The sequence below is a fragment of the Nerophis ophidion genome, linkage group LG21, assembly GCF_033978795.1.
Source record: "Nerophis ophidion isolate RoL-2023_Sa linkage group LG21, RoL_Noph_v1.0, whole genome shotgun sequence".
Lineage (NCBI taxonomy): Eukaryota > Metazoa > Chordata > Actinopteri > Syngnathiformes > Syngnathidae > Nerophis > Nerophis ophidion.
In genome coordinates, this window is record NC_084631.1 from 9,110,043 (window position 1) to 9,133,926 (window position 23,884).

The 23,884-nt window shown below is 41.4% G+C and overlaps 1 protein-coding gene across 1 annotated transcript in view; it reads left to right on the forward strand.

The window, feature by feature from the left end:
- The first annotated feature begins 675 nt into the window (after positions 1-675).
- The window catches only part of npr1b (natriuretic peptide receptor 1b), a 69,151-nt gene continuing 45,942 nt past the window's right edge, over positions 676-23,884 (forward strand). Inside the window, exons 1-2 of the mRNA XM_061881797.1 lie at positions 676-1,752; positions 5,066-5,796. Of these exons, the coding sequence (XP_061737781.1) occupies positions 5,073-5,796 (724 nt within the window). The 5' untranslated portion in view covers positions 676-1,752; positions 5,066-5,072. The remainder of the gene's footprint in view (positions 1,753-5,065; positions 5,797-23,884) is intronic.

The window sequence follows — 23,884 nt, forward strand, 5'->3', positions numbered from 1 at the left end:
TCTTGGCACTGATTGGCGCGCGGAATCGTATACCTTACAGCCATTGGCTGCCGAAAGAACACGGAAAGTAACGAGGAGAGACGAGGCTCATTTGGAAATGATACTGGTAAAAAAGTCCATCCATCCATCCATCCATTTTCAACCGCTTATTCCCTTTGGTGTCGTAGGGGGTGCTGGTGCCTATCTCAGCTACAATCGGGCGGAAGGCGGTGTACACCATGGACAAGTCGCCACCTTATCAAAGTGCTGGTAAAAAAGTCAATCAATCAATGTTTACTTATATAGCCCTAAATCACTAGTGTCTCAAAGGGCTGCACAAACCACTACGACATCCTCGGTAGGCCCACATAAGGGCAAGGAAAACTCACACCCAGTGGGACATCGGTGACAATAATGACTATGAGAACCTTGGAGAGGAGGAAAGCAATGGATGTCGAGCGGGTCTAACATAATACTGTGAAAGTTCAATCCATAATGGATCCAACACAGTCTCGAGAGTCCCGTTCACAGCGGAGCCAGCAGGAAACCATCCCAAGCGGAGGCGGATCAGCAGCGCAGAGATGTCCCCAGCCGATACACAGGCAAGCAGTACATGGCCACCGGATCGGACCGGACCCCCTCCACAAGGGAGAGTGGGACATAGGAGAAAAAGAAAAGAAACGGCAGATCAACTGGTCTAAAAAGGGAGTCTATTTAAAGGCTAGAGTATACAAATGAGTTTTAAGGTGAGACTTAAACGCTTCTAATGTGGTGGCATCTCGAACTGTTACCGGAAGGGGATTCCAGAGTACTGGAGCCCGAAATGAAAAAGCTCTATGGCCCGCAGACTTTTTTTGGGCTTTGGGAATCACTAATAAGCCGGAGTCCTTTGAACGCAGATTTCTTGCCGGGACATATGGTACAATACAATCGGCAAGATAGGATGGAGCTAGACCGTGTAGTATTTTATACGTAAGTAGTAAAACCTTAAAGTCACATCCTAAGTGCACAGGAGTATCAAATATAAATAAAATATTGTCACTTAACAATAAAAGTCGACTTTAACAGAATTAGAGGTTCAAACTAACTAAGTATTGCTTCTTCTTAATACGATACAACACTAATTAAATTATTAATTTGTAATCGTCCAGGTGTGTAATTAATGGCGAGGTATGAAGACAAAGATATCAATTTAATAATAATATGCACAATGTATTGGAGTGAAAAGAAGCTCATTTCCTGTCATTCCTAATTTTCTCTCCTCCCTCAGCCTCTCATTTCCTCCCCCTGAGTAAAGTGCCGCCCAGGAGCACACACACCCTCACGCACACACACACTCCACACAGTCAGGACACAATAGCAGGACAGTGAAGGGAGGTGAGAAGCTTTATTTCATTTATCCATTCATGTAGTCATTCATCTGTTCATCTATACCTGTGGTGACCAACCATTAGACAAAGCTCATCCTGGTACATCTTGGACATTTTTGGAATTTTTTACATTTTTTATTTATTTTTTTTTTGCAAGAGATTGATGCCAGAGTTGGACACACATGGAATTAATTTATCTCCACTCAAACAACTCGCAACAACAAAAAATACTTGAAGATTGAGCAGTAAAAAGTGACTTTTCACCTCTTTTTCTTTCTTATTGAAAAAAACAAACAAAAAACTGTTGGATGCAACTGAGGGACCGTTTGAGACAATTCTTTGGCGGGATTTGCTGTTAGCGTGCTGACAGGGGCCAAAAGTGACTCAATGAAGAAAACCTAAGGTAAGATCAAGTTTGTGATTTTTATTCACTTAACGTTATTGTGACGTATTGATATTGTTTTAGCAATGCAAACTTTACCCATGAGCAACATTATTAATATCACAAATACAAATCATCTTTGACTAATGTCTTCGGAGTGGATCAGGGGTGTCCAAAGTGCCGCCCGGGGACCTTTTGCACCCCGCAGCTAAAACTTTAACGGCCCGCGGCTCATTCTAAAAATAGAATTTAAAAATAAAAACATAAAAAAGTGGAATAAAAGAGTGAATAGGTGAAATATAACAAGAAAAAGTGGCAATGTTGATTCCAATATCACAAAGCTGCCATGCAGGCTGTTTTTTCTTTAACCTTCCTCTTGTGTTAGCTTTCTGTTACCATCTCTTATGTTAACGGGTCTGTTTTGACCCATGTTTTAAATCAGCTGTAAAATACACTAAAAACAATTATCTATCATCCAATTTGTTTCTCATCTCTTGGTTACCTTGTTAGGCTTCCTTATCCTTGAAAATATTGGTTTTAGTATTTTTGGTTTGGGCCATTGGGCCTTATTTTGTCAGTATACCCCTCGATTTCAATTTTTTTAAATGGTAAAACGAACTTCAAGAGAATCATATAAATAAAAAAAGGTTGTTGTGTTACCTAACTATTACTAACGGGTATTTGAACACATCTCTTAAATAAATGTGTTTTGTTTATTTTTTCATTTTAAGAATTTTAACTATAGTAACATCTATGGTGTTACGGGTCAATTTTGACCCATTTATATTTACTTCAAGAAAAAGGCTAAAAAGTATTTTTTTCAGCAACAGAAATCCAACATCAAACAAACAACCAATCACGCAAATGAAACCAAGAGAAATAGATTACTAGTTCCAAAACTAATAAAAAAACAAAATCAGAGTGGCAAAAAGTGACACTTTTAGTGTCCGTCTTTTGATTGTTTTTGTACAGGATAACAAGGTAAAATGAGAATCCACTAAAGTTCACATGATTGGGAGAGGAGCTGGCTGTCAGTGTGTTCAGTTTTGGCTCTTATCATTGCTTTATCATCTTATTTTTATAACCGGGTCGAAACCGACCCTAACAACACCAAGGGCATAATTTCTACCAGAGCATTTTATAATTTAGTGAAAAAAAATTAAAATGTTTTATTTGGTTGACAAAGAGGTTCCCGACAAAGTCAAAAAGCGTTGATGCAAAAAAATAAATGTATGTGGTGTTTTTATGCATTTAAAAACTAAAACGGGTCGGTGCCGACCCTAACACAAGACGAAGGTTAAAAACTGTCCAAAAATAATAATGAATCAAAATCAATTATTGACCCATTCAAGGCTTTGATTACTTTACATCAAATATTCAACTTTGACAATGTTTTTTGTTGGGGAGATAATTGCATATTTTGCGTGATTGCCATACAACGTTTCTTTGACAAAAATGGCATAAAACTAACTAAAGAAATAACCGAAACAATTTAATATATATAAGAGTGTGTACTATTAGTGGGCTTGTTGTGTGTGATCTACTAAGACTGTTGGTACAATTGAAAAGTTGTGCAGAATGCCTGATTTAATTAAGGTTTTTATTTTTTAGGTACTATATCTGGCATCACCATGGAAAACTCATTTACTGAACAGTATATATTTGTATATACACATACGTGTATTTATATATGTATATATATATTTGTATATATCCATCCATCCATTTTCTACCGCTTATTCCCTTTGGGGGCGCTGGTGCCTATCTCAGCTACAATCGGGCAGAAGGCGGGGTACAACCTGAACAAGTCGCCACTCAGCGGAGGGCCAACACAGATAGACAGACAACATTCACACACACATTCACACACTGGGGCCTAGTGTGCAAATATATTTAATGTGTGTATATATATATATATATATATATATATATATATATATATATGTATGTGTGTGTGTGTGTATATATATATATATACAGAATATATGTAAAATTAAGTCATGTACATGACTTATTTTAACATTTTTATGACACTCTCTGGGCTCCCAGGACCAAACGTAAGAAAAATCTATACTTTGTATTGGTTTTGAAAACGAAAAATATCAAAATGGGCGCAGCATTTTTAAATTTTTCAGTGTGGCCCTCCGTGTGAAAATTTTGGTAAACCTATGGTGTTGATCCTTAAACAAGACAGAGTGCTCATGTCACATAGAGGATCTCTGACTTGTGTTTTTGATTAGTGTGTATGTGTATGTGTGTGTGTGTGTGTGTGCGTGTGCACGTGCGTGTGCTCCCGTCATATAGATCAGTGGTCCCCAACCACCGGGCCGCAGAAGAGTTATTTATTTCCCATTCATCCATTTTCTACCGCTTATTCCCTTTTGGGGTCGCGGGGGGCGCTGGCGCCTATCTCAGCTACAATCGGGCGGAAGGCGGGGTACACCCTGGACAAGTCGCTTCCTCATCGCAGGGCCAACACAGATAGACAACATTCACACTCACATTCACACACTAGGGCCAATTTAGTGTTGCCAATCAACCTATCCCCAGGTGCATGTCTTTGGAAGTGGGAGGAAGCCGGAGTACCTGGAGGGAACCCACGCATTCACGGGGAGAACATGCAAACTCCACACAGAAAGATCCCGAGCCTGGATTTGAACCGTGAAGCCGAGTTATGTATTTATTTAAAAAAAAAAATATTTTTTTTAATGAATTTTTTTATTTTATTAAATTAACATAAAAACACAAGATGCACTTACAATTATGGCACCAACCCAAAAAACCTCCCTTTTTCATGGCAAAAAAATAATCCTCCCCCCCCGCCAGGCCGCGGGACAAATTATCAAGCGTTTACCGGTCTGCAGCTACAAAAAGGTTGGGGACCACTGATATAGAGGATCTCTGACTTGTGTTTTTGATTATGGTGCGTGTGCGTGTGCGTGTGCGTGTGCGTGTGCGTGTGCGTGTGCGTGTGCGTGTGCGTGTGCGTGTGCGTGTGCGCGTGTGCGTGTGCGTGTGCGTGTGCGTGTGCGTGTGCGTGTGCGTGTGCGTGTGTGTGTGTGTGTGTGTGTGTGTGTGTGTGTGTGTGTGTGTGTGTGTGTGTGTGTGTGTGTGTGTGTGTGTGTACTGGCCGCATGACTGATATTCATGTTGTGGGAATGAATTGACCTCTGAGCAGCTAAATAGTTTTGCTAATGAAAAGCGGACCAATTACCCTTTCTTTGCCTCATTAGTGAGTGTCACAATGTCAAAGGTCACTGACGCCATAGGAATATGTCCAGACAATTACAATCATTGCAATAATTCACACGAAACCTTGTGTGTCATCACTCAGCGCCGCCATGTTTGGAGCAGCAGGCGGGCCGAGGATGGTGTCGCGCGGCGAGGCTGCTCTGCCGCTGCTGATCCAGGCGCTGCTCGCTCTGCGGGTGGCAGGTGAGCCACATAACGTCACGTTGGCTGTCATCCTGCCGGAGAGCAGCACGCACTACCCGTGGGCGTGGCCACGCGTGGGGCCCGCCCTGGACCGGGCGGTCCGGACGGTCAACGCCAACCCCGCCCTGCTCCCCGGTCTCCACCTGGACTACGTCTTTAAGAACAGCGAGGACAAGAACGGCATCTGCTCGGAGTCCATCGCACCTCTCATGGCAGTGGACCTCAAGCTGGCCTATGACCCGTGGGCCTTCATCGGGCCGGGCTGCTCCTACGCTTCCTCCCCCGTGGGCCTCTTCACCACCCACTGGGACGTCCCCATGGTGACGGCAGGGGCGCCGGCCGTGGCCTTCTACGGTGGCGTGTACCCGTCCATCACCAACACGGGCCCCACCCACAGGAAGCTGGGCAAGTTTGCCCTGCGCATCTGCGAGCACTTCGGCTGGCGAGACCACGTCATGCTCATGTTCAACGACAACAAAGTGGACGACCGACCGTGCTACTTCGCCGTGGAGGGCCTCTTCACCGAGCTGAACCGCATCAACATCACGCTGGTGGACAGCATCTTCGAGGAGAACAAGCCCTTCGTCAACTACACCCAGATCCTCGCCGACATCCAGAACGAAAGCAGAGGTCAGTGCTCGTTGCCCCACTTCCGAGTAGACCGGGTCTCAATGGGTGGCCTGATTTACTAAGATCCAAATACATCGCGCTAAACAGCACGTGCAATCTATATAATAGTGTGTACTATTAGTGTGTTGGTTGTGTGTGATCTACTAAGACTGTTGGTACAATTGAAAAGTGGTGCAGACCACTTGATTTAATTGAGGATTTTGCGTGTACTATATAGGGCATCACCATGGAAACCCTCATTTACTGTCATGTCATCATGCACCACTTTTTATTGACACTTTTTAAAGCAGTCCAAAGTGCATCTACAACGGAAAAGAGGCTGCACATACTGTCCTCAAGACACAAAAAAATGCATATTTTAAGAAGTTTTTTATCATATAGGCGATGGGGTGGCGACTTGTCCAGGGTGTACCCCGCCCTCCGCCCGAATGCAGCTGAGATAGGCTGCAGCACCCCCTGCCACCCCAAAAGGGACAAGCGGTAGAAAATAGACTTAGATTTCCTTTTTATTGTCATTCAAATTTGAACTTTACAGCACAGATAAGAACGAAATTTCGTTACATAAGCTCATGGTAGTGCAGGAGAAAAAAAACAATAAGATGTATATATAATTAAATAAATATATATAAATAATACATAAATATATATACAAAATAAATGAATAAATATAAATATATATAAATAGATTACTGTACATATAAATATATTGCACTTTTTCACATGCATACACGTTATGGATGTATGTTATATTGTCTTTTTTACCCCAGCGAGTAAATCCATTTTGGGGGGAGTTGAAGTGATAATTTAATTATGATGCGTTCAAGAGTTTTACGGCCTGACGGAAGAAGCTGTTACAGAACCTAGAGGTTCCGCTTCGGAGGCTGCGGAACCGCTTTCTAGAGTCCAGCAGTGAAAACAGTCCTTGGTGGGGGTGGGAGGAGTCTTTGCAGGTTTTCTGTGCCCTGGTCAGGCAGCGGCTTTTTGCGATCTCCTGGATAGGAGGAAGAGGAGGCCTGATGATCTTTTCCGCCGTCCTCACCACTCTCTGGAGAGACTTACAGTCTGGGACATTGCAGGCTCCAGTCCAGACAGAGATGATGTGGGTCAGCAGGCTCTCTATAGAAGTGGTCCCCAACCACCGGGCCGCGGACCGATTGGTACCGGGCCGCACAAGAAAAAAAAAAAATATATATATATATATTTTTTTTTAATTGTTTTTTTCAAATTATTAAAACAACATAAAAAACACAATATATACATTACATATCAATATAGATCAATACAGTCTGCAGGGATACAGTCCATAAGCACACATGATTGTATTTCTTTATGAAAAAACTAACAAAAAAACACTAGGGATGTGAATCTTTTGGCGCCTAACGATTCCATCCGATCCGATTGCAATTTCTGGTGTGACGATTAGATTCGAAATCTATTTTCGATTCAAACAGATATTGCCAATGTATTACTTGGTATAATAATTAGAATGCTGCAATGAAGTGGCGACTTGTCCAGGGTGTATTCCACCTACCGCCCGAATGCAGCTGAGATAGGCTTCAGCGACCCCCCGCAACCCCAAAAAGGGACATACGGTAGAAAAATGAATGGATGGAATAATTATAATGAAACTTTTTTAAATGAAATAGGTAAATTGTTTGAAAAGCACCTTCCATTGTACGTATATATATATATATATATATATATATATATATTGTATTGTATATATTGTAGTCAGCTGGAGGCGTGTCTTAATGAAATTAAACAATGGATGTCCGCTAACTTTTTGCAACTCAACGCCAACTCAACGCCAAAAAAACGGAAATGCTGATTATCGGTCCTGCTAGACACCGAACTCTATTTAATAATACAACTCTAACATTTGACAACCAAACAATTAAACAAGGCGACACGGTAAAGAATCTGGGTATTATCTTCGACCCAACTCTCTCCTTTGAGGCACACATTAAAAGCGTTACTAAAACGGCCTTCTTTCATCTCCGTAATATCGCTAAAATTCGCTCCATTCTGTCCACTAAAGACGCTGAGATCATTATCCATGCGTTTGTTACGTCTCGCCTCGACTACTGTAACGTATTATTTTCGGGTCTCCCCATGTCTAGCATTAAAAGATTACAGTTGGTACAAAATGCGGCTGCTAGACTTTTGACAAGAACAAGAAAGTTTGATCACATTACGCCTGTACTGGCTCACCTGCACTGGCTTCCTGTGCACTTAAGATGTGACTTTAAGGTTTTACTACTTACGTATAAAATACTACACGGTCTAGCTCCATCCTATCTTGCCGATTGTATTGTACCATATGTCCCGGCAAGAAATCTGCGTTCAAAGGACTCCGGCTTGTTAGTGATTCCCAAAGCCCAAAAAAAGTCTGCGGGCTATAGAGCGTTTTCTGTTCGGGCTCCAGTACTCTGGAATGCCCTCCCGGTAACAGTTCGAGATGCCACCTCAGTAGAAGCATTTAAGTCTCACCTTAAAACTCATTTGTATACTGTAGCCTTTAAATAGACTCCCTTTTTAGACCAGTTGATCTGCTGTTTCTTTTCTTTTTCTTCTATGTCCCACTCTCCCCGGTGGAGGGGGTCCGGTCCGATCCGGTGGCCATGTACTGCTTGCCTGTGTATCGGCTGGGGACATCTCTGCGCTGCTGATCCGCCTCGACATCTCTGCGCTGCTGAGCCGCCTCCGCTTGGGATGGTTTCCTGCTGGCTCCGCTGTGAACGGGACTCTCGCTGCTGAGTTGGACCCGCTTTGGACTGGACTCTCGCGACTGTGTTGGATCCATTGTGGATTGAACTTTCACAGTATCATGTTAGACCCGCTCGACATCCATTGCTTTCCTCCTCTCTAAGGTTCTCATAATCATTATTGTCACAGACGTCCCACTGGATCATTATTGTCACCGATGTCCCACTGGGTGTGAGTTTTCCTTGCCCTTATGTGGGCCTACCGAGGATGTCGTGGTGGTTTGTGCAGCCCTTTGAGACACTAGTGATTTAGGGCTATATAAGTAAACATTGATTGATTGATTGATTGATATATATATATATATATATATATATATATATATATTGTTAGTTCTGTAATTCACTGTAGCAATTCAATGAGACTTCACTGCCATCGGACCAGATCAGTGTCAGAGCTTGGTCCGCATTGCTGGCAGTAAGTCGGACACGTTTCCAGTGAAGGTTGGACTCCGCCAAGGCTGTCCTTTATCACCGATTCTGTTCATAACTTTTATGGACAGAATTTCTAGGCGCAGTCAAGGCGTTGAGGGGTTCCGGTTTGGTGGCCACGGGATTAGGTCTCTGCTTTTTGCAGATGATGTAGTCCTGATGGCTTCATCTGGCCGGGATCTTCAGCTCTCACTGGATGGGTTCGCAGCCGAGTGTGAAGCGACCGGAATGAGAATCAGCACCTCCAAGTCCGAGTCCATGGTTCTCGCCCGGAAAAGGGTGGAGTGCCATCTCCGGGTTGGGGAGGAGACCCTGCCCCAAGTGGAGGAGTTCAAGTACCTAGGAGTCTTGTTCACGAGTGGGGGAAGAGTGGATCGTGAGATCGACAGGCGGATCGGTGCGGCGTCTTCAGTAATGCGGACGTTGTATCGATCCGTTGTGGTGAAGAAGGAGCTGAGCCGGAAGGCAAAGCTCTCAATTTACCGGTCGATCTACGTTCCCATCCTCACCTATGGTCATGAGCTTTGGGTCATGACCGAAAGGATAAGATCACGGGTACAAGCGGCCGAAATGAGTTTCCTCCGCCGGGTGGCGGGGCTCTCCCTTAGAGATAGGGTGAGAAGCTCCGCCATCCGGGAGGAGCTCAACGTAAAGCCGCTGCTCCTCCACATCGAGAGGAGCCAGATGAGGTGGTTCGGGCATCTGGCCAGGATGCCACCCGAACGCCTCCCTAGGGATGTGTTTAGGGCACGTCCAGCTGGTAGGAGGCCACGGGGAAGACCCAGGACACGTTGGAAAGACTATGTCTCCCGGCTGGCCTGGGAACGCCTCGGGATCCCCCGGGAAGAGCTAGACGAAGTGGCTGGAGATAGGGAAGTCTGGGCTTCCCTGCTTAGGCTGCTGCCCCCGCGACCCGACCTCGGATAAGCGGAAGATGATGGATGGATGGATGGATGGATATATATATATTAGTACCAATGATTGTCACACACACTAAGTGCGGTGAAATCTGTCCTCTGACCCATCCCCTTGTTCACCCCCTGGGAGATGAGGAGAACAGTGGGGAGCAGCGGTGCCGCGCCCTGGAATAATTTTTGGTTATTTAACCCCCAATTCCAACCCTCGATGCTGAGTGCCAAGCAGGGAGCTAATGGGTCCCATTTTTATAGTCTTTGGTATGACTCCGTTTGAACTCACAACCTACCGATCTCAGGGCGGACACTCTAACCACTAGGCCACTGAGTAGGTGTGTAATGTAATATTTCTTAGTATATATATATATATATATATATATATGTATATGTGTATGTGTGTGTATATGTATATATATATGTGTATGTATATATGTGTGTATATGTGTGTATATATATATGTATATGTATATGTATATATATATGTATATATATATATATATATGTGTATATATATATATGTATATATATATGTATATATATATACACATATATATGTGTATATATATATACACATATATATGTGTATATATATATACATATATATATATACATATATATATACACACATATATATACATATATATATATATATATATATATATATATATATATATATATATATATATATATATATATATACATATACACACATATATATATATATGCAGTCCTGGGTTCAAATCCAGGCTCGGGATCTTTCTGTGTGGAGTTTGCATGTTCTCCCCATGAATGCGTGGGTTCCCTCCGGGTACTCCGGCTTCCTCCCACTTCCAAAGACATGCACCTGGGGATAGGTTGATTGGCAACACTAAATTGGCCCTAGTGTGTGAATGTGAGTGTGAATGTTGTCTGTCAATCTGTGTTGGCCCTGCGATGAGGTGGCGACTTGTCCAGGGTGTACCCTGCCTTCCGCCCGATTGTAGCTGAGATAGGCGCCAGCGACCCCAAAAGGGAATAAGCGGTAGAAAATGGATGGATGTATATATATATATATATATATATATATATATATATATATATATATATGTGTATGTAATATATACACACACACATAGATAGATGACAGCTAACGTAGGCTCCAGAGTCCAGCGTGCAGAGGAAAAGTTACAGACATGAGATGAATGAACAAGTCGGCAAATTTTTTTCAACCCTCGGTAGTTTTACTCTCCAACCAAAACGTTTTGTATGTCAAGGGGCCCCTGCGCTGCTGCTCCTACTCCTGGCCTCGCTATTTGCTGGGCATCTTAATCTGCTGGAGTTCCCTCACTTAATGCCAATGGAGGACAAAACATGGGAGGAACGGACCGCGGTGTGGAGATTTTCTAACCTGTAACCCATTTTGAAAAAGTTGTATTAAAAATATTATACCAAATATAGCGCAACCTCGATTTATGAACTTAATTGTTTTTCGAACATGGTTCTTAAAGCGAACAGTTTATATAATGAAGCATTGTTTTCCATAAGACACAACGTAAACAGTCATCGATAAAAGTCCCTATTTCAGTAAAAACAACACCCTTTTAATCAATGGTTATTTATATCGCCCTAAATCACTAGTGTCTCAAAGGGCTGTACAAACCACAACACAAACCAAAACGACATTCTCGGTAGAGCACACATAAGGGCAAGGAAAACTCACACCCAGTGGGACGTCGGTGACAATGATGACTATGAGAAACCTTTGAGAGGACCGCATATATTGGCAAACCCCCCCCAGGGGAACCGAAAGCAATGGATGTCGAGCGGGTCTAACATGATACTGTGAAAGTTCAATCTATAGTGGATCCAACACAACTGTGAGAGTCCAGTCCAAAGTGAATCCATCACATTAGAGAGAGTCCCGTCCACAGTGGAGCCAGCAGGAAACCACCACAAGCAGAGGCGGATCAGCAGCGCAGGGATGTCTCCAACCGATACACAGGCGAGCCGTCCATCCTGGGTCCCTACTCAGGACAGCTAGCACCTCATCCATGGCCACCGGACCGGACCCCTCCAGTGGGACAGAGGAGAAAAAGAAAAGAAACGGCAGATCAACTGGCCTAAAAAGGGAGTCTATTTAAAGGCTAGAGTATACTAATGAGTTTTAAGGTGAGACTTAGATGCTTCTACTGAGGTAGCATCTTGAACTGTTACCCGAAGGGCATTCCAGAGTACTGGAGCCCGAATGGAAGACACTATTGTGTGTGTGTGTGTGTGTGTGTGTGTGTGTGTGTGTGTGTGTGTGTGTGTGTGTGTGTGTGTGTGTGTGTGTGTGTGTGTGTGTGTGTGTGTGTGTGTGTGCGTGCGTTTGCATGTATAGGTATATATACGTGTGTGTGTATATACAGTATGTATATATACATTTGTGTAATTGTGTATATATACGTATGTGTATGTATATGTATGTATGTATATACATATGTATATATCTATATGTGTGTATATGCGTATATACGTATATATATGTGTATATGTATATACAAATATACATATGTGTATATATGTATATACAAATATACACATGTGTGTATATATATGTGAATATACGTATATATATGTGTATATACGTGTGTATATATATATATATATGTATATATATAATATGTGTATAATTCTACTGTATATACGTATGTGTATGTGTATATCCATCCATCCATCCATTTTCTAACGATTATTCCCTTTTGGGGTGGCGGGGCCGCTGGCGCCTATCTCAGCTACAATCGGGCGGAAGGCAGGGTACACCCTGGACCAGTCGCCACCTCATTGCAGGGCCAACACAGATAGACAGACAACATTCACACTCACATTCACACACTAGGGCCAATTTAGTGTTGCCAATCAACCTATCCCCAGGTGCATGTCTTTGGAAGTGGGAGGAAGCTGGAGTACCCGGAGGGAACCCACGCATTCACGGGGAGAACATGCAAACTCCACACAGAAAGATCCCGAGCCTGGGATTGAACCCAGGACTTCAGGACCTTCGTATTGTGAGGCAGACTCACCAACCCCTCTTCCACCGTGTATATACGTATATGTGTATATGTATATACAAATATACATGTGTGTGTGTATATATATATATATATATATATATATATATATATATATATATATATATATATATATATATATATATATATATATATATATATATAAAGGCTGCGAATCTTTGTGTGTCCCACGATTCGATTCAATATCGATTCTTGGGGTCACGATTAGATTCAAAATAGATTTTTTTTTTCAATTCAACACGATTCTCCATTCAAAAACGATTTTTTTTCCCGATTTAAAAGGATTCTCTATTCATTCAATCCATAGGATTTCAGCAGGATCTACCCCAGTCTGCTGACATGCAAGCAGAGTAGTAGATTTTTGTAAAAATATTTTATAATTGTAAAGGACAATGTTTTATCAACTGATTGCAATAATGTAAATTTGTTTTAACTATTAAACGAACCGAAAATATGACTTATTTTATCTTTGTGAAAATATTGGACACAATGTGTTGTCAAGCTTATGAGATGCGATGCAAGTGTAAGCCACTGTGACACTTTTGTTTTTTTTAATATATTTTTTATAAATCCATCCGATCATCCATCCATCATCTTCTGCTTATCTGAGGTCGGGTCGCGGGGGAAGCAGCCTAAGCAGGGAAGCCCAGACTTCCTTCTCCCCAGCCACTTCGTCTAGCTCTTCCCAGGCCAGCTGGGAGACATAGTCTTCCCAACGTGTCCTGGGTCATCCCTGTGGCCTCCTACCGGTTGGACGTGCCCTAAACACCTCCCTAGTGTAATGATAATGTCCATCACTGCCTTGCTGAAATTATAACTAATATTGATACTGTTGTTAATAATATTCATTTTTGTTTCACTACTTTTGGTTTGTTCTGTGTCGTGTTTGTGTCTCCTCTCAATTGCTCTGTTTATTGCCGTTCTGAGTGTTGCTTGGTCAGGTTTGGTTTTGGAATTGGATTGCATTGTTATGGTATTGCTGTGTATTGTTTTGTTGGAATGATTAAAAAAAAAAAAAAAGATTTTTAAAAAATGAGAATCTATTCTGAATCGCACAACGTGAGAATCGCTATTCTTATTCGAATTGATTTTTTCCCACACCCCTAATATATACATATATACTGTATATATATAAAACACTTATACTGTATAAATATACTTATACTGACGCCTTATAAGGAAGCAGCAGTACGCCCATCAGATGTAGAGTTATATCCCGACAAACACGCTATTTTACTCCTTTAACCATGTTGTTACAATTAAAAACAAAAAAGGAAAATAATTTACAAATCGCGCTCCGCCGATGAAATCCTGAAAGTGCTTTAAAAACTCTTCCGCGGCAGCCTCGCCATGCCGCACCGCGTCTTGAATGCCGGCCCTCTTTTTTAAATTTTCCGAACCATCCACGGCGTGCCTTAAATTGTTATTCTGTGCTGATTCCAGCATGGTCACCTGTAATAATAATAATAATAATAATAATAATGGATTAGATTTATATTGCGCTTTTCTATTGTTAGGTACTCAAAGCGCTCACAATGAAGTGGGAACCCATCATTCATTCACACCTGGTGGTGGTAAGCTACATCAGTAGCCACAGCTGCCCTGTGGACATCAAGTCTTTATACAGTGGGTACGACCACTATTTGCTTCATGACAGCCATTTGCTAAAATAAAAAAAAGTTCATTATATTTCTCATTAATGTATACTCAGCACCCCTTCTTGACAGAGAAAAACAGAAATGTAGAAAATGTTTGTATATTTATTAAAAAACAAAAACCGAAATATCACACCCTTTGCTCAGTATTGAGTAGAAGCACCCTATTCTTGGGAATATGTTTTTCCACACCTGGATTTGGGGATCCTCTCTAGTTCTGTCAGCTTGGATGGACAGCCATTTTCAGGTCTTTCCAGGGATGCTCAATTGGGTTTAGATCAGGGCTCTGGCTGCGCCAGTCAAGAATGGTTAGAGTTGTTTTGTGTGCTCAGGGTCATTTTTTTTGTTGGAAGGTGAACCTTCGGCCCAGTCTGAGGCTCTGAGCTCTCTGGAAAAGGTTTTCTTCCAGGATATCGCTGTACTTGGCTGCAGTCATCTTTCCTTAAATTGCAACCAGTCGTCCTGACCCTGCAGCGGAAAAAACCCCTCCATAGCATGATGCTGCCACCACCACGTTTTACTGTTGGAATTGTTTTGGGCCGCCGATTAGCAGTGCCTGGCTTTCTCCACAAATAGCGCTTAGAATTAACCCCAAAAAGTTCAATCTTGGTATCAACAGACCAGAGAATCTTATTTCTGATAGGTTGGGAGTCCTGCATTTGTTTTTTGGCCAACTCTATGCAGGCTTTTTGTTTGATTGATTAAAACTTTTATTAGTAGATTGCACAGTTCAGTACATATTCCGTACAATTGACCACTAAATGGTAACACCCCAATAAGTTTTTCAACTTGTTTAAGTTAATTCACTGAGAAGAGGCTTTTGTCGGGCCACTCCGCCATAAACCCCCGACTGGTGGAGGGCTGCAGTGATAGTTGACTTTGGTGAACTTTCTCCCATTTCCACACTGCATCTCTGTGACACCATACTGTCCTTTTCTTCTAAGTTCTGATCCTCCTTGAGATGGTTCTGCTCCTTCATTAAAGTCTGGCTGTGTTTGATTAAAAACTGATTGAACTTAATTAGGAAAGGCATACACATCAATCAATCAATCAATCAATGTTTACTTATATAGCCCTAAATCACTAGTGTCTCAAAGGGCTGCACAAACCACTACGACATCCTCGGTAGGCCCACATAAGGGCAAGGAAAACTCACACCCAGTGGGACGTCGGTGACAATGATGACTATGAGAACCTTGGAGAGGAGGAAAGCAATGGATGTCGAGCGGGTCTAACATGATACTGTGAAAGTTCAATCCATAATGGATCCAACACAGTCGCGAGAGTCCAGTCCAAAGCGGATCCAATACAGCAGCGAGAGTCCCGTTCACAGCGGAGCCAGCAGGAAACCATCCCAAGCGGAGGCGGATCAGCAGGCATGTTTAATGTCTCTTACATGCGTATGTAAGAGACATAATTGTTGTAAGGTACAGATCTGGCCAAGGTTACAAAATAAATTCTGCAGCAGTTAAGGTCCCTAAGAGCACAGTGACCTCCGTAATCCTTAAAAGGGAACATTATCAAAATTTCAGAAGGGTTAAAACCAATAAAAATCAGTTCACAGTGGCTTATTTTATTTTTCGAAGTTTTGTCCAAATTTTTACCCAACATGGAATATCCCGAAAAAAGGCTTTAAAGTGCCTGATTTTTGCTATCTGTAAATCCACCCGTCCATTTTCCTGTGATGTCACTGCGTGACGCCAATACCAACAAACATGGAAGATAGAACAGGAAGATGTAGCGACATTAGCTCGGATTCAGACTCGGATTTCAGCGGTTTAAGCAATTCAACAGATTACACATGTATTAAAACGGATGGTTGGAGTGTGGAGGCAGATAGCAAAAACGAAATTGAACAAGAAACTGAAGCTATTGAGTCACATCACGACGAACAAAGGCAACGACGACGAATTCGGCGATCGCCTTCTAACCAACTTAAATTCGTCGATTGGTATGTGTTTGTTTGGCATTAAATGTTGGTGGAGGGAAAGGCTGGATGCAAATATAGCTACAAATGTACGTTACAGCTAGCCTAAATAGCATGTTAGCATCGATTAGCTTGCAGTCATGCCGTGACCAAATATGTCTGATTAGCACATAAGTCAATATCATCAACAAAACTCGCCTTTGTGATTTCGTTGGAAAGGCATCTGCTTTGAGTGTTGCGGGATATCCACACCTCTCTGTCGTAGCATCGCTATCGTCGGTAAAATGTGCAGAACAAACAAGGGACTTTGGCATTTTTTACACTGGTGCAACTTGAATCCGTCGATTGGTATGTGTTTGTTTGGCATTAAATGTGGGTGGAGGGAAAGGTTGGATGCAAATATAGCTACAAATGAGGCATAATGATGCAATATGTACATACACACCTGTTAATGTTTACTTTTGTATGCACATTGAATCAACAAAAAATCCTGACTTTGGAGCAATGTTCACAGACTCTAGCGTTTGTTTTTTCATATGTTGGCCAGAGGGGGAGCACTTTTAAAACTGACACACAGTCAATTTGAAAAATCCCTCCTTTTTGGGACCAGCTTAATTTTGATATATTTCACCACCAGGGGTGAAAATGAGATATATATTTTTTGTTTTTTGTAGTGTGCTTTAGGCCGATGACTAACGAGTCACGGACCACAGATGACTCCTGTGCCGCACTTTGGGCAACCCAGCTGTAGAAGCTAACTGTTAACGGCCACTATAGTCTTAGCACCGTAGTTTATTTGTTCATCCCATGGCCACATATGGGACGCGAGTTGTCTTACGTCAGCACCGGAAGTCGTAAAATCAGCTGTTCACCCTGGCGGGTTTTTTCGGGGAGGAATAGGGAAGTCCTTCTTTAGCTGCCGTCTTGTTTTATCATACCTTGCTGCCTTTGCACCTGTTAATGTTTACTTTTGTATGCACATTAAATCAACAAAAAAATCCTGACTTTGGAGCAATGTTCACAGAATCTAGCATTTGTTTTTTCATATGTTAGCGAGAGGGGGAGCACTTTTAAAACCGACACACAGTCAATTTGAAAAATCCATCCTTTTTGGGACCAGCCTAATTTTGATAGATTTCACCACCAGGGGTGAAAATGACATACATTTTTTTTTTTTTTTTTTTTGTGTGCTTAAGATGACTAACGAGTCACGGACCACAGATGACCCCTGTGCCGCACTTTGGGCAACCTAGCTGTAGAAGCTAACTGTTAATGGCCACTATAGTCTTAGTGCCGTAAATTACTTGTTCATCCTATGGTCACATATGGGACGCGAGTTGTCTTACGTCAGGATCGGAAGTCGTAAAATCAGCTGTTCACCCTGGCGAATTTTTTCGGGGAGGAATAGGCAAGTCCTTCTTTAGCTGCCATCTTTTTTAATCATTCCTTGCTGCCTTTGCTCCTGTCAATGTTTACTTTTGTATGCATATTCCATCCATCCATGTTCTACCGCTTGTCCCTTTTGGGGTGGCGGGGGTTGCTGGGGCCTATCTCAGCTGCGTTCGGGCGGAAGGCGGGGTACACCCTGAAAAAATCGCCACCTTATCGCGAGGGCCAATACAGATAGACAGACAACATTCACACTCACATTCAAACACTCGGGCCAATTTAGTGTTGGGGTGGTATAGCTCGGTTGGTAGAGCGGCCGTGCCAGCAACTTGAGGGTTGCAGGTTCGAATCCCACTTCTGCCATCCTAGTCACTGCCATTGTGTCCTTGGGCAAGACACTTTACCCACCTGCTCCCAGTGCCACCCACACTGGTTTAAATGTAAAAATTAGATATTGGGTTTCACTATGTAAAGCGCTTTGAGTCACTAGAGAAAAAGCGCTATCCATCCATCCATCCATTTTCTACCGCTTATTCCCTTTTTTGGGGTCGCGGGGGGCACTGGCGCCTATCTCAGCTACAATCGGGTGGAAGGCGGGGTACACCCTGGACAAGTCGCTACCTCATCACAGGGCCAACACAGATAGACAGACAACATTCACACTCACATTCACACACTAGGGCCAATTTAGTGTTGCCAATCAACCTATCCCCAGGTGCATGTCTTTGGAAGTGGGAGGAAGCTGGAGTACCCGGAGGGAACCCACGCATTCACGGGGAGAACATGCAAACTCCACACAGAAAGATCCCGAGCCTGGATTTGAACCCAGGACTGCAGGACCTTCGTATTCTGAGGCAGACGCACTAACCCCTCTGCCACCGTGAAGCCAGAAAAAGCGCTATATAAATATAATTCACTTCACAATCAACCTATCCCCAGGTGCATTGAACATGCAAACTCCACACAGAAAGATCCCGAACCCGGGATTGAACTCAGGACCTTTTGTATTGTGAGGCACATGCACTAAATCAACAAAAAAAATCCTGACTTTGGAGCAATGTTCACGGACTCTAGCATTTGGCTCTTTATTAAATGCAATGGTTTTACTGTATTGGCACCATGACTTCGGTACTAGCTTAGTCACTGGTCTTCATATGAATGTTACTTTTCCTTGTTGATGTCTCAAGAAGGGTACAAATACAAGATCATACACACGCACACTCAAAATACACAATAAAATCCTAGTATAATGACAAAAGAGACAAATGATAATTTTTGGGCTAATATTAACATGAAACTTAAACAGCACACACACACACGTAAACGTTATTGTGACCTATTGACCCACATGCGCGAAGACTCGTGGTCACGAGAGTGATGTTTGCCGCAGGACGCCATTGATGCAGCAGAAATATGAGCCGGATCGATGCATGCGCCAGACGTGCAGCAGCTTGATGCACTTTGTGTGCCCTGAGGCTCTTTGGCACGTTTCGTATGCTAGCGCTAGCTCTGCGGCTAAAATGGGCTTCCACTTAAATAACGTGCATGCAATCAAGCAACAATGAATGCTGTGCGTGTGTGTGAGAGTGTATGTGTAAAGTGTATGTATGTTTTTGTGCATATGTATGTGTGTGTGTGTGTGTGTGTGTTTCCCACAGTTGCCTGACGCCTCCCAACAGGACATTCATTAACAGAGGTCAGCAACCTGACGCCTTATAAGGAAGCAGCAGTACGCCTATCAGATGTAGAGCTATTTCCTGACAAACACGCTATTTAACTCTCTTAACTCCACTCTTTATTTTAACAACATCTAGGTCGTATTTATTATGACTTCCACCTTAACAACAACTACATCCTATTTGTTTTAACTTTAAATTTAACAATATTTACATCTTATCTTGTTTATTGTAACTTCCACTTTAACAACATCTACGTCTTATCTTGTTTGATCAAACTTCCACCTTAACATCTACATCTTATTATCTGATTTTTTTTTTTTACTTCCACCTTAACAATATCTCCATCTTATTATTTTAATGATGCATAAAAAACTCAGCTCCATCTTATTATTATAACTTCCACCTTAACAACATCTTCATCTTCCATCCATCCATCCATTTTATCTTATCTTGTTTAATTAAACTTCCACCATAACATCTACATCTTGTTTATTTTAACTTCAACCTTAACAAAATGTCCATCTTATTATATTCAATCAATCAATCAATGTTTATTTATATAGCCCCAAATCACAAATGTCTCAAAGGACTGCACAAATCATTACGACTACAACATCCTCGGAAGAACCCACAAAAGGGCAAGGAAAACTCACACCCAGTGGGCAGCGAGAATTCACATCCAGTGGGACGCCAGTGACAATGCTGACTATGAGAAACCTTGGAGAGGACCTCAGATGTGGGCAACCCCCCCCCTCTAGGGGACCGAAAGCAATGGATGTCGAGCGGGTCTAACATGATACTGTGAAAGTTCAATCCATAGTGGCTCCAAAACAGCCGCGAGAGTTCAGTTCAAGCGGATCCAAGACAGCAGCGAGAGTCCCGTCCACAGGAAACCATCTCAAGCGGAGGCGGATCAGCAGCGTAGAGATGTCCCCAACCGATACAGGCGAGCGATCCATCCTGGGTCTCGACTCTGGACAGCCAGTACTTCATCCATGGTCATCGGACTGGACCCCCTCCACAAGGGAGGGGGGGACATAGGAGAAAGAAAAGAAGCGGCAGATCAACTGGTCTAAAAAGGAGGTCTATTTAAAGGCTAGAGTATACAGATGAGTTTTAAGGTGAGACTTAAATGCTTCTACTGAGGTAGCATCTCGAACTGTTACCGGGAGGGCATTCCAGAGTACTGGAGCCCGAACGGAAAACGCTCTATAGCCCGCAGACTTTTTTTGGGCTCTAGGAATCACTAATAAGCCGGAGTCTTTTGAACGCAGATTTCTTGCCGGGACATACGGTACAATACAATCGGCAAGATAGGCTGGAGCTAGATATTATTTATTATTCAATAAAAACTTAACATCTACATCCTAATATTTTTTATTAGAACTTACACCTTGACAATATTTACATCTTATCTTGTTTAATTAAACTTCTACCCTAACAACATTTACATCTTATTATCTCTTTTATTTTAACGTCCACCTTAACATCTCAATCTTATCTTTTTAATTATAAATTCAAACCTTAACAACATATACATCCTTTGATCTTGTTAGTTATGACTTCCACTTTAACAACATCTCCATATTATTTTTATAACTTCCACTTTAACTTCATCCAACGTCATCCTGTTATCTTGTTAGTATAACTTCCACCTTAAAAATATTTACATCCTATTTTCATAACGTCCACTTTAACGTCTAACTTCATTCTATTATTGTGTTTATTATAATTTCCACCTTAACATCTACATCTTTTTTTATTGTAACTTCTGCCATAACATCTACATCTTATTATCTTATCAATCAATCAATGTTTATTTATATAGCCCTAAATCACAAGTGTCTCAAAGGGCTGCACAAACCACAACGACATCCTCGGTAGAGCCCACATAGGGCAAGGAAAAACTCACCCCAGTGGGACGTCTGTGACAGTGACAATGATGACTATGAGAAACCTTGGAGAGGACCGCATATGTGGCATAACTTTCACACTAACAACATCTCCATCTTATTATATCATTTATTATACATTCAAAACACGAGATCTACATCTTCAAATATTGTTTATTATAACCTACGCCTTAACAACATCTACATCTTATCTTGTTTATTTAAACTTCCACCATAACAACATCTACATCTTATTATCTGATTTTTTTTTTTTTTTAACTTTCACCTTAACACTATCTCCATCTTATTATCTTATTTATCATACATTCAAAATTTAGCAAGATCTACATCTTAACATCTTGTTTGTTATAACTTCCACCTTAACAACGTCTACAACTTCTCTTGTTTAATTAAACTTCCACCTTAAAATCTACATCTTGTTTATTTTAACTTCCACCTGAACAAAATATCCATTTTATTTTATTTATTATACAATAAAGACTTAACAACATCTACATCCTAATATGTTATTATAACTTACACCTTAACAATATTTACATCTTATCTTGTTTATTTTAACTTCCACCTTAACATCGCCATCTTACTATCTTAAATATTAATAATTCTAAACTTAACATCAAAATCTTAATATGTTGTTTATTACAACGTTCACCTTAACAACATCGACATCTTATCTTGTTGTTTTAACTTCCACCTTAACAACATCTACATCTTAATATATTGTTTATTATAACTTCCACCTTAACAACGTATACATCCTTTGATCTTGTTAATTATAACTTCCACCTTAACATCTCCATCTTGTTTATTATAAATTCCACCTTAGCAACATCTATATTTTATTTATTATAACGTCCACCTTAACAACAACTATATCTTATTTTTATCATTTCCAGTTTTTCCACTTTAACACCATCTAACTTCATCCTGTTAGCTTGTTTATTATAACTTCCACCTTAACATCTACACCTTTTTTTATTATAATTTCTACCATAACAACATCTACATCTTAATAGCTTATCTATTATAACTTCCACCTATCAATATTTACATCTTATTTATAGCTTCCACTTCAACATCTAACTTCATGCTATCATCTTATTTATTATGATTTCCACCCTAACATCTACATCTTATTTTTTTGTAACTTTCACCTTTGCAACATCTACATGTTATTTATTATAACTTCCATCTTAACGTCTACATCTTATTATCTCATTCATCATAACTCCCACCTTAACATCTACGTCTTATTGTGTTTATCATAACTTTCACCTCTGCGATGAGGTGGTGACTTGTCCAGGGTGTACACGGCCTTCCGCCTGATTGTAGCTGAGATAGGCACCAACGCCCCCTGCGACCCCAAAAAGGGAATAAGCGGTATTTTGGACATCTGTGTTGCTGACTCTTTTGCCATTTGTTCAATTAATAATGGAGAAGTCATAGTAGAAAGATGGAGGTGGGAAGCTTATAGCCTTTAGCCACACAAACACACGGTGATTCCTTGTTTAAAATTCCCGGAGGTGAAGCTTTACTATGGATCAGAGCGGTCAAGCGAACATGGATCCCGACTACATGTCAACCGGCAGTTTTCGGTGAGAAAATTGTGGAAATAGGTCGCCAGCGTCCTCCTGCAGCTGCCGTGACTTCTCTCAGAGACTCTGGCGTCAAAACACCCGTGGCCACACCCCTCCGACTTTATCCTAGTAAATGTGTCTAAAAAACATCTGAATAGCTCCCACTGCAATCGCCTTTTTATTTATTTATTTTCTAGGCCTTCACTCTAAATTTCCTCATCCACGAATCTTTCATCCTCGCTCAAATTAATGGGGAAATTGTCGCTTTCTCGGTCCGAATAGCTCTAGCTGCTGCTGGCTATGATTGTAAACAATATGAGGATGTGAGGAGACCTACAACCAGTGACATCACGCGCACATCGTCTGCTACTTCCGGTAAAGGCAAGGCATTTTTATTAGCGACCTAAAGTTGCGAACATTATCGTCGATGTTCTCTACTAAATCCTTTCAGCAAAAATATGGCAATATCGCGAAATGACCAAGTATGACACATAGAATGGACCTGCTATCCCCCTTTAAATACGAAAATCTCATTTTAGTAGGCCTTTAACAACATCTGCTTCTTATTTATTAAAACTTCTACCTTAACAATATTTACATCTTATTTATAACTTCCACTTTAACATCTAACTTCATCCTATCATCTTGTTTATTATAATTTCCACCTTAACACCTACATCTTATTTTTTTATAACTTTCACCTTAACGACAGCTCCATCTTGTTATCTTATTCATCGTAACGTTGACCTTAACAACATCTACATCTTATCTTATCTTATTTATTATAATT